General features: G+C 52.7%; 1 protein-coding gene and 1 long non-coding RNA gene across 2 annotated transcripts; one reads left to right on the top strand and one right to left on the bottom strand.

Moving 5' to 3' along the window:
* Positions 1-1,262: 1,262 nt before the first annotated feature.
* On the bottom strand, positions 1,263-3,645 carry HAND2 (heart and neural crest derivatives expressed 2). Its single transcript, XM_038136163.1, has 2 exons — positions 3,070-3,645; positions 1,263-2,088 (listed from the first exon to the last, which is right to left on the bottom strand). Exons 1-2 carry the CDS (start codon positions 3,622-3,624, stop codon positions 1,990-1,992), a joined length of 654 nt encoding a protein of 217 aa, XP_037992091.1. The 5' UTR covers positions 3,625-3,645; the 3' UTR covers positions 1,263-1,989.
* A 79-nt stretch (positions 3,646-3,724) lies between these two features.
* Positions 3,725-10,377, top strand: LOC119700681. The gene is made up of 3 exons (XR_005256859.1): positions 3,725-4,661; positions 5,082-5,174; positions 10,239-10,377. It is a non-coding gene; the product is annotated as an uncharacterized LOC119700681 (long non-coding RNA).
* The last annotated feature ends 1,048 nt before the right edge of the window (positions 10,378-11,425 follow it).

Genomic DNA, 11,425 nt, shown 5'->3' with positions numbered 1-11,425 from the left:
GCTCCAGTTCATCAGCTGGGCAACTAATAGGCAAGGAAAAGCAAACAAGGGGGCAGATTCTTCTCTCCAAGTGTTATAAACAGAGGCAAGTGTCTGTAAACACAGACCCACGCCGGATAGCAGAGCCGGGCTGCCTGACCCGACGGGAGGGAGGGCACATCACTTTTGTCTGGTTGTTGTAACCCCGCAACCTCCCCACTGTCAGCAGGGGCGGCGAAACGGCGCAGGGGCTCCCTTATCTTTTTATGGGCAATTGCACATCTACCTACGCTTGCTGGGTCCGGTTGGGAGCCACTTCCTTAGGCGCGGTGGCACGGGAAGGCCGGCAGGTATGCAGCCCTGGGCCTGGAGAGAGACCCAGCCTGGTTTAAGTAGAGGTGATTTACCTTAAAGTTTAAAATACGAGCCCTAATTTTATTATGGAAAAGGTGGAAAACATTGCCCTTAATCAGGAATGGACAAAAATACCTAGAAGAGCTTCCTTTTGTGAAAATCATTCATATTTTCCTTGCGTCCCTACGGTACAGAAGGATGCCATGCATTTCCCAGCATTGAACTCTGCAGCTCGCCCTGGTACTGGGGAGCAGAAAAGTCACCAGACTGGCACCGGGATCCTTGTAAAGGAGTCGATAGACGGGGCCAGATATTTAGGGGAAGGAAAATCCTGTTGGTGAAGCAATGAACGTACTAAAAAGAGCCAGAGCATGGGCTGCTGCAGTTTGCAGTTGGATGAAAAAGGTTAAAAATAATTATACTCGCTGTGGCGTACTGGAAACGTGCAACCCTGGAGAGTTTTAGGAACCACGAAGTTAATATTAAGTTCATCTAGCTCATTGTAAATCTTACATATTCCCTACAGCACACCCTCCTCAACTCCCCCCCACCAGACCCCCGCAAATCCCTTGCCTTGTTCGCTCTTTCTTCCTTGACGTAAAATTACCTGCTACATAATCACCCCGAGCAGATCTCGCCAGCCTCCCTCGCCTGCCTCCGGCCCCTCTCCGGGAAGCCGCCCCCGCTCCGGGCCCGCGCCTGGCACCGCCCGGAGCCGCCCGGGCTCCGACGGCACGGAAACCGCGCGTCCCTGCTGCTCCTGACCCGCGCGGGGTTTGCACCCTTGTCCACTTCCCGTTCGCAGTAGGTCTCCTGCATGGAGAACACCACCACAAGGATGAACTGCCGGTTTCTGTTCAACACTCACGGGGCTGAGAGATCCCTCCCTCTACCCCTCCTTTCATTCAGTCACTTGCTTAAAAATAAAATTAGGAGCCATCTTTATAATTTAGTTTACTTCCGAATATTTTAAATATTATGAAAAAAAAAAGCCATAAACAACGCTGTTATTCAAAACATTTTGAGGTATAAAACATAAAAAGATTTGGATTTTCTTTTTTTTTTCTTTTTCTTTTTTTTTTTCTTTTGTTTTGTAAAAAACACACACAGTGGTTTATTGAGTACTTACAACGTTTACACCTTCAATATTAATTAGATTCCACTTTTTCCCTTACGGACGGAAGTGCACATAACCAATAACTGTTGAAAACATCTTCAAATACTGAACGACCACAACAAAATTACAACACTAAATACCGAGTCAATCGAAACATTGGTGCAACTGCTTCTGTTGAAATATAGCTTTATAATCCCATGAATATTTATATCCAAAAGGCCAAGTATTAAAGATACACTTCACATACACACTAATGCCAGGGAGGGATTTTTTTTTTCTTTTCTATGGTTCTGTTTTCCCCACGTGTTCTATACAGAGCAAATAACATTCACGAAACATTTAGAGACATTACCCCTTACCAAGCTGGAGTTTCCTCTTCATATATGGAATGCTTTTTCCCTCTCCTTCAAATATCCACATTTTGGGGGGTTGGGGGAGAAATTGCACATAAATAAACTGGATTATTCCAAATACAAAGAGTCCTCAGAGGAGAGCTCACTACCGAGGCTAAGAGGACGGCTCCTCCAGTCCTGCCGTGCTCACTGCTTGAGCTCCAAAGCCCAGACATGCTGCGGCCAGCCAGTCCTCCCTTTGGTTTTCTTATCGTTGCTGCTAACTGTGCTTTTCAAGATTTCGTTCTGGGGAGACAGGATGCGAGGGGAGAGAGAGAAACAGAAGGGGGAGAGGAGAGAAAAAAAGGTTAGATATATTCCTCCCCTTTCTAGGTCGCATCTGCTCTGCTTCGAGATCGAAAACTACGAGGAGACCCGAGCTCATCGAGGCCTGCGGGCTTCGAGAGACATAACGGGGACCTCCACGGCATCCCGCTGCGGGCGAAGCCGCCGGCCGTGGGAGCGGCGGAGGCCGATTCCCGCTCCGGGCCGCCCCGCTGCTCTGTCGCGGCCGGAGCGCGGGGCTGGAGGCTGAGGAGGGCCAGCCGTCCGCGGAGATTACGATAAGGCCCCCCCGAACCACGCTCTCCCTGAGTGCCGGGGGACGCGGGGCACCGGCACGTACCGGGGCAAACCATCGGATTTGCGGCCGGTAACATGTGCGGGAATCAATCACACGCGAGCACGCCATGGGGCCTACACGAAATCGGGCTTGCGCTGCCCGGCCTAAACCGACTCTCCCGTTAGAAATCAAAAAAGTTGAAGCGCGGAGCGCAGAGGCAGGAAAGCCTCTCGCTGCGAACCTCGTACTTGCCGAAGGCTTAAAGCTGGGTTGGGCTTAGCAGGTAATCATACCTCCACATTCTCATCTAAGAGAGCAGAGGCTTGCCTCCTGCGAGATCAGAGTTTGGGATAGGGGACAAACAGCAGCCCGGGAATAACCTCCCCAGGGGGCCCTAATGTGTCAGCCTCTTCCCCGCGGCTGCTCTCAGCCTCTGGGTCGGATCCGGAGGCCGACGGCCGCTCGCGGCTGCGCACGGTCCCGCTTTTGGCCCGCAGCTACGGCCAGGGACCGGTGGGACCGAGGTATCCCCCGTGGACATTCCCCGGCGACTCTGCCCGGCGAGGAGCCGGGCGCGCTCGGATGGGGCGCCGGCGGGCGAGCGAGCAGCCTCCCCTCGCGGCTCCCCCGCCCCGTCCCGCCCCGTCCCGCTCCGAAGCACTGACCAGCTCTTTCTTCCTCTTCTCTTCCTTCACGTCTGTCTTCTTGATCTCTGCCTTGAAAGCCTCCGCCTCCCCGTTCTGGTCGTCCTTCGCCAGCAGGTCCATGAGGTAGGCGATGTAGCTGGTGGCCAGACGGAGCGTTTTGATCTTGGAGAGCTTGGTGTCTGCGGGCACGTTGGGGATGCACTCCCTCAGCTCCGCGAAGGCGCTGTTGATGCTCTGAGTCCTGCGCCGCTCCTTGCGGTTCGCCGTGCCCCTGCGTTTCACCGGCCGGGGCCCCCCGAGCCCGGGCGGGCCGTTCCCGGGCGGCACCCCCCCGTAATGGGAGTGGTCCATGCCCGGCGCCCCGTTGGCGTACTCAGGGCTGTAGGACAGAGCCATGCTGTAGTCGGGGGGGGACATCTCCGGGTGGCTGCTGATGAGCCAGCCGTGGAAGTAGGGGTTCTCCTCGTGGCCACAGCGGGTGGCGGCGGCGGCGGCGGCAGCGGCGGCGGCAGCGAAAGGGTAGCCCTCATGGTGCACCACCGGGTGGTGGGGGAAGCCGCCCACTAGACTCATCCCCGCTCCCTAGAGCACCCCACCCCGCCCCCCCGGGCCCCAAAACAAAGGCTTCCCCTCCCCGCCCGCCCCCCACCCCCGTCGCAGCGGCGGGAGATGCTGCCCGCCGCTCACCCCTCAGAACTGCCCCGCTGCCCGCTGCCTCTCCATAGGGCGCTGCTGCAGAGTCCCCGCGGGTGCCCGAGCGATCCCCCCTCCCCGGGCGCCGCCGCCGCCGCTCATGCGTTGTGCCTCCACCTCCTCCTCCTCCTCCTCGCCCGGGCCGGGTCCTCGAGGAAGCGCGCACAGAAAAAATAAACAAAAAAAACACCACCAAAACTATGGAGAGATGTCGACCAAAACAAAATGGCTTGGCTTCCCAGCCTGGGATCTTCCTCGCCTCTTGCTTCCCTCCGCTCTCGCCAAGTCCGCCGCGGCCCGGCCGGGTGGTACTTACACGCGGCCCCCCTCCATGCGCCCCCGGCTCGGGGCGGGCGGCGCTGGCTCTGCCCTGCGCGGCGGCGGGGCCGTCAGTGCTGGGCGGGCGCTCGCATCTCTGCCCGCCGCGCCGCGCTGCTCAGCGCCCCGGCGCTCCTCTGCGGCATCCGCGCCGCTCGGCCGGGCGCGGCGGCGGCGGCGGGCGGCGGCGGGGCTCGGCGCGGCGCGGGGCACTGGCAGGGCTCCCCGGCCCGATCTCCATGTACAGCTACATGTTTAGGGCCGCTCGGGTTAATATATGTCGTCAGAAGCGGCGACCGCCAATGGCCGGGGCGGGGGCGGAGCCCGCCGCCCTCCGCAATAAAACTTTTTGATGTTCGCTCTGCTAATTGCCGAGCTCCTCTTTTAGGATTGGCTGCCCCTCCGCATCCCTAATGTAATTAAAACAAGGGGGGAAAAATTATCATGGAGGCAGAGGTTAATGCAAGTGTTTAGCAGATGCCTTACAGTAAAATCTGCATTAAAAAAAAAAAAAAAGAAAAGAAAAAGAAAAAAACCCAAACAACAAAACCCCCCCTACAAACTCGTTAAAACTTAAATATCGGATAATCTCAAACCAGGTACAGTATGGATCCCAGAAGTTTCTTGGCAAAAGTCTTATGTGAAAGCTTGGTAGGCTCTGAGGTTGCTTCGGCAAAGTGCTTTGTGCCGGTCCGGTAGAGGAACAAATAAAACCGGCTTCGGAGGGCACTTCATCGATGCCCGACTGCTACAGGCATGCCCCAGCAGCGCTCCGGCTCATACTCGTATTGCTGGTTAATACACACCACCAGATCACCAGTTTCCGTGAGGCGGGAGGCGAAGCGGCTCTGCCTTGCCTGTCACCCGGCTTGCGAGCCGCGTTAGCACGGGCTGCCTCGGGCGGCGCGCCTCCTGGCTGACCGAGGCAGAGGAGCGCTCCGGGCTTGGACGGGGATGGTTTTGTAAGGATTGTTTTGAGACATTACCAATAAGTCCGACTCTAACTGATTATTTTCCAGCTTACTGCCTGCCCTCGTGCACCTCCACCAGCCTTCACCCGAGTGACTCAAGAGCCTGAAATCGGTCTCATGCTTCTTGGACTGGTATGATCGGTAAGTAACCGAATATTTTTTACAGCATGTTCCGAGCTAATTTTCTAGCTTTTACTAACAAATATATAAATATTTCTCAGCATTCCTGCTTCTGCAATAAAAAAGACCAGCATCTGCGGAAAGCAGGTTTAGTTATCGAAAGGGAGTAGTTAAATGTTTGCTTAACAGCCAGGCCGAGGAGGAAATCTCCTGTAGCTATTTAGGTGCTTTGCTTTAGTAAACTTGAAGATTTTACAAAAGAAAAATGAATCTCAAGCTGTAACTCATGGATAACTAGGAGGCGAAGTGCATTTGTTGTCATCCTCTAATGGAGCCGAGCGTAACTAAATAGCTGCGAAATACCAAATACCCACTCTCATCTGCGCTGGCTGACGCCTAGGCTGATTCGGCGTATATTGTAATGCAGTTCTACAATATAGGCAGTGTGGAAAACTGTGTCAACAGGAGCTGAGAGGTCATAAATTAAAGAAAGAGAAAGATAGAGATGGAGGAGTCTGCGGAAGAAGGCAGCAAGAACTGTGGTACAATGTCTGCAGCAGCTTGATGCGCTCTCCGGCCCCTCTGCAGAGGCTGTGGGGGTACCTCGGGGGAAGCGCTGGGTGGTGGGAAGAGGGCGAAAATCAACTCGATGCCCAGGGAGAGAAGGCAGGCTGGGCTCGGGCAATCCCGGCGTGGAGGGGGCTGCTTGGTACACGGCGGCTTGTCGGGAGCCGGGGGCTTTGCGAGTGGGTCTGCCGGCTCTCGGCGGGGAATGCCCTGCAGGCAGTGGACGGTGTCCGCGGATGAGGCCGGCCGCCAAGGAGCAGCCTGCTGCGGTACGCGGGGGCTGCTTCCTCGGGGAAATACTAAAGGCGAGGAAGAGCGCCGGCCCCGCGGTTCGGCAGGGCGGGGAGTGTAGAATCGGACCTAGAGAGGAGACGTGAAAGGAGCACAGACATGCAGGCGTAGGTTTTTATAAGCATATACACATATGCGTGAGCGTCTGGGTGTAAACTGAGTACGAAAGTGAAAAACTAGTCCAGATGTAGAATTGATGTATATACACATATATCTTATACGTACACACACATGCTTGCAGCCAGCTGATGGATATCTGTATCTCTATATGCGCAAGCACACGTGTATATATTGTGTTATCCCAAGGAAAGAATGTGTCTGCCGTGTGAATTTTTAAATGTATGAAGGCCGTGGGCAGACTGCGCAGGCAGAGCCCTGGAGGGGCCAGGCAGCGTGTCCCCGCCGTTCGGGATGATGTGTCTGCAGGGCGCAGCTTGGAAATCCACCCAGTTTCTGCAGCGGTTCTCCAGCTTTGTATTGCTGCGATATATTCTTGATGGGAAGAAGAAGTGGACCTTGTCAAGGCCGGAAAGTTATATTGTCTTGCAAACGGGCGTGTGTTTCTCTGCACTCTCCCTGTTTGTGTACGAGCTTTGCGATACACTGCAGGTTAGACTGCAACTGTGACAGTCTCTGTGACAGGACACTACGGCCGCTCTGATAGCATCTCCAAAGATGAAGGAAACGGAAAACATGAGACAGAGAAAAAGTAATAAAATATACAGGAGATATCGATCAGAACACCAGTCTCCAAAGCTAGCGTCGTGATTGCTTAATTAACTTTGGAGAAAGACAATCTCTAGATAAAGCACCCAGAAGGATCTTATATATATTTTTCCCTCTTATCCCAGTAGTTATTTATGAGTTTTATCAAGCGAGTTTTAGAGCAAATGCAGCGCTCTTGTCCTTCCTCAGCTTTTAAATGCTCAGGATTTCCCATCATGGGTTCTAGCCTTTTCTGTTTGATCCACGCTGCAGCTCAAAGTACCTTCCCCAATACTATGCTCAAAGTCCGCTAAAAGCACCATCATTTTATTAATCTTGCACTTATTGATTTTATTAGATTTTTTTTTGTGCACAAATCATATGGTTAAAAAACCAAGGAAAAAAAAAACAGAAAAGAAAAAGAAACCCTAGTCTTATGTCACTTTATTTCCCTGCCAAAATAGTTGCATGTTAGGCGACGATTTATTTGGATTCTGCTGCCAAACAGGACTCTCCTAGCTTGCTATAATAAAGAAATTTTGGTGGAGACTGTGCCGAGGCTGGTTTTCTCTTCCTCTACCGGCTTTGTGAAATTAATCTTATTTCATTTGTTCGGGAATCGGTGTGTGGGGTGGCTGTATGGTTAGGTTGTGCCCTGCGTTCTTGCCCCTCCAGCCGGGCAGCCCTCCGCGGGGCCGAGCGAGAGGAGGGGGCTGCCCTTGCCCCCCGGTGGGTGCCCGGCGGCGGCCGGAGCCCGCGGCGGGGGGCTGCGGGGCCGGGCGCCCGCTCCGCGCCGCCGGGGCCACCCGCTGCCCTGCCCCGGCGCTCAGTCGCCGCCGGGCCGCTTATCGCCAGGTCACTTCTCTCCTCCGGGCCAAGAGTAGGGTGGGAGCTGGGATAACAGAACAATAGAGCTGCGCTCCCCCCTCCTCCCCGCCGGGCTTGTGTGAATTAAGCTAAATTGCAAATTAAGCTAATTTCTCCGAATCAGTCGGGGAAAACCGTATGGAAACGGGGAAGAGATGCCGACGCTGGGTGGTCGGAAACCCACATCTGCTGGGGACTCCCGGGCTGGCTGACCTGGGAACACTGCACCGGGCCAGACCCTGTGAGGAGCAGACCAGGGGCAGAGAGGCGCCTCACCGGTGCCTGGGCAGCGAGCCCGCTCATTTGCTTCTCGACCGCAGCTTCCTTTTGAGGAGCGTCCGAAACCGGTGGGACGGTAATGGGGACAGGGCAGCGGCGGTCGCCGCTGAGGTGCCCGGTACGGACGCCAGACGTACCCGTCCCTGCTCCGTGCAGCAGCACCGAGATCTCCCTCCATAATTTTCATTAAAGCCAAGAAATAATCAGACACACGAAAGCACCTCAAGGACACCCCGTCCTTTGCTTTTGAGGTGCTGCCCTGGCCTTGCAGCTCCCTCGGCGTGTCTCCTTTCCTCAGCTCCCTAAGTATCGGGGTGCCGATTCTCCTTTCTCCGGCTGCCCACCGCATCGCTCTACCGCCCGGTGCAGGGCTTGAAAAGCCGAGACGGGTTTGAATTTATAAGAGTGCATGATGTCATTGACCCGGGACCAAACGTATCAGAAAGGGGTATCATTCTCGGATGTATTTGGGGATGCTGGAGCATCCCGTGTCCCAGGGATGCAATGCATCCTGTATCTGGGGCGTCGCTTAGGAGTTCGTGAAAGAGCATAAACACGCAAGAAAAGGGATTTTTGAAAAGAGGCACGGAGAAATATGATTTGGAGGTCAACCTGTCAGTGCGGGTTAATGAAAAGGACTTGTGCCTAATGGGCCTGGCTTGCACCCTCTCTTGTGCTCACACAACCTGTATTTCAACGCCCAGGGCAGAGGGCGGGATCGGGCCCAGCAGGCCCGAATTAATCGCTGCCCTTGGAGGTGAAGGAACCCTGGTTTACGTTACTGTTATCGGTAATGAACGCCCACATATTTCAGGCATGATAATCTTGCAGCCGTTGTGTATTAAAAAAAAAGAGAAAAAATAAAAAAAGAAAAAAGAAGAAAAAAATAAAAAAGAAGAAAAAAAAGAAAAAAAGAAAAAAGAAGATAAGGGATGAGAAAAAACCAAGACACCAAGACACTGACCATTTAATAAGTCGCAATGATTGGCAGTAAGCACGGGACCCTACGCGTTTTACCACTGCATGTGCAAGCAATTATTCGAGGATTGCTTATATTTGTGACTGAGCATCCAGAGTTGTATTTAGACCCTGGACAGGAATCAGGGAAAGAAAAGAAAAACATAACGAGTTCCAACCAAGAGCCCTTCTTTGTCAGAAGAATAGTAATAAAGACCTTGCAAAATTCTGCAGTGAACACAGCGTGTCTCAATTTATTGGAATTGTTATGCGCATCTCCTATACATGCACTCATGTGTAAACACGAACACGCATACAGACAAACACGCTATTTTCCCACTTAATATTTGTTTGTATTCCCGGGAAAGAACATCTTAATTTGCTCTTGAGCTCGACTCTGATGAAATAGCTGGCGAATGTAATTGCCTTCATTAACGAATATTTTGTCGTCCAGCATCTGAAGTTCAGACGGTGGAGAAAGAAGAAGGCTGGGCTGGCATCGTTTTGTGTTTAGGTTAACAAAAATCAACACTTCTATTGTCATTCTTCATGGAAAGTCTCCATTTAACGAGGCTGGGGTTTAAGAAGCCTTCATAGATCAAAGGTAACCTCGCTTGGCTTAAGAGAAAAATCCCTCTGGAGCAGTGAAAATTAGCCGCAATTTGGCCCTAACTACACTCCCCAAAATGTCGGTGTCGTCCTGCCGGTGTCCCTCACGCCGTGTACCTGCGGCGCTGCGTCCCGCTCCCGCTTGCACGGGTTCGGCTGCAACACACGGGCTCGTCCGAAAATTCAGCAGCTCAGTCCTACAAATGTCGGCTGCACACTTGTTGCAAGCATCAGCCCGTACCGCAATTCCTATATGCGTATCTCGGTGTAATTTATCTGGCTGAGTGAGGTCTTTTTGGTAATTTGGATACGCCAAGTCTCCAGTTAATGACATATAATCAGCCTTTAGGTCACTTGGTCATTCTCTTATTACAAACCCCTCCTGCTCTCTCTGATCTCCTTTCAAACTAAATTTCACACAAACAAATAAAGCAAGACAGGGACAAGTCCTTAAAATGCAAGAGTGAAATATTGGAGAATTGCTCTTGGGGAACTATAAACATTTTTTAAAAGAAAAAAGTGAAAAGATAGGACAGAACGTCTTATCGAGAAAGAGAGCATTGTGTACAAAACACGGAGGGAAAACCGGTCTGGCTTGTGTTAAAAGTGACATAAAATTAAAATAAAATAATTACAAACAGAAACGGTATAATGTAAACAGAATACAGGAGATTTTATAAGAAACGCACGGCCGCATACCGTTATTTGTTCGTACAGATGATACGATGATACGACCTATTTGTGGATACACAAAATGTTTATTTGCTGTGCTTTAGACGGGAAAAAAAATTTCTTTATTCTTCTTTTCAGGAAAGTTAAGAAGCCGGAAAATGGAGAGGTGAATGTCATGCACCTCCCCAGACCTGGAGGGAAACGGAGCTGCGGCCAAAAGGAGTGGGTGTAAATGCGACAACAAAAATAAATGCTTTATATCACCCTGCAGAACTTATTTTACTAAGTCAACACGTTGTTTTTCTGCAGCTCACCTTTTCTTTCCTCTAGGGAGAGACAATGCTCACTTTTTATTAGGTATTCCCTTAAAGTTTATTTTGATCTCCGTCCAGGTGTGTGTATACATAAATATATATGTGTACATGTACACATACATATACAATCGACAGGCAGAGGTTCGCGTGCGAGCAGCAGAGGCTGGCGCCCCGGGAAGAGGGACCTTCAGATGCTCTAGGTAAGATCCCATAGGCTGCAGGCAACTCATTGCAAAGCCAAGCCCCGTTGTTGGGAGCTAAAGTTGACTTATAAAATCGAGAACGGGGAGCTATCAATGTGGTTCAAGTGTTAGCACATTGAGAAAGCAGCCTGCAGAAGAGGACTGCGATCCACATTCCCTCACAGGCATTAGCGCCTTTCAAAATATCATCGACATTTTAACCGGAGGTCTCATTCGTGTGTAATACGGGCTCAGACAGGCGCTAATTGAGCACGAAGCGAGTGCGAGGTTGCGAGAATGAGTGTCGGGGCAGGCTCACACAGCAACAGAAATGAGAGCGATGGATCGGAGGAAAGGAGTGCCACAGGCCCCCGCGCAGTGCGTGTTGGTGTGACAAAACTCGTTATTAGTTCAGTAAGTTCCCTGCCTTTTCGGCATTTCTGAGGGCCGTTTAATTTTTTTTTTTTTTTTTTTTATTTCCCCTGCCCGCCTTTGGGCTACTGCGTTGAAGCATCAGCCCGTAGCCACACAGGACCGAGGAGGACCCGCACCAGCCCGCAGATACGATCCACTACATCAAAGGGCGGTGTGGGTCAGGGCCCCACGCTGCTCTCCTCTCGGGGCGCACGCTGGGGGCGTGGGCCGCCCCTCCGGGAGCCGCCGGCGATGCTCAGCCCTGCCCCGGCAGTGCCCGGGCGGGGCGGTGGGCACCCTCCCGCCGGTGCTGGCAGTGCCCGAGGCCGAGGGGGAGGCGGCGGGCTGGCCCCCTGCCCATCGCACCTCACGGGGGCGGGCGGCCCCGGCGGGCTGGGGGCGGCTGGAAAGGGTT

The sequence above is a fragment of the Motacilla alba genome, chromosome 4 (assembly GCF_015832195.1).
Source record: "Motacilla alba alba isolate MOTALB_02 chromosome 4, Motacilla_alba_V1.0_pri, whole genome shotgun sequence".
Classification (NCBI taxonomy): domain Eukaryota; kingdom Metazoa; phylum Chordata; class Aves; order Passeriformes; family Motacillidae; genus Motacilla; species Motacilla alba.
This window is presented reverse-complemented; position numbering and strand designations above follow the sequence as displayed.

What these genes read in the sequence shown, in the direction of transcription:
- HAND2 (XM_038136163.1), bottom strand. Translation starts at nt 3,624, where the DNA reads ATGAGTCTAGTGGGCGGCTTCCCCCACCACCCGGTGGTGCACCATGAG. An exon ending in AGAAGAGGAAGAAAGAGCTG is followed by an intron (nt 2,089 to 3,069) that starts GTCAGTGCTTCG and finishes CTGTCTCCCCAG; the next exon opens with AACGAAATCTTGAAAAGCAC.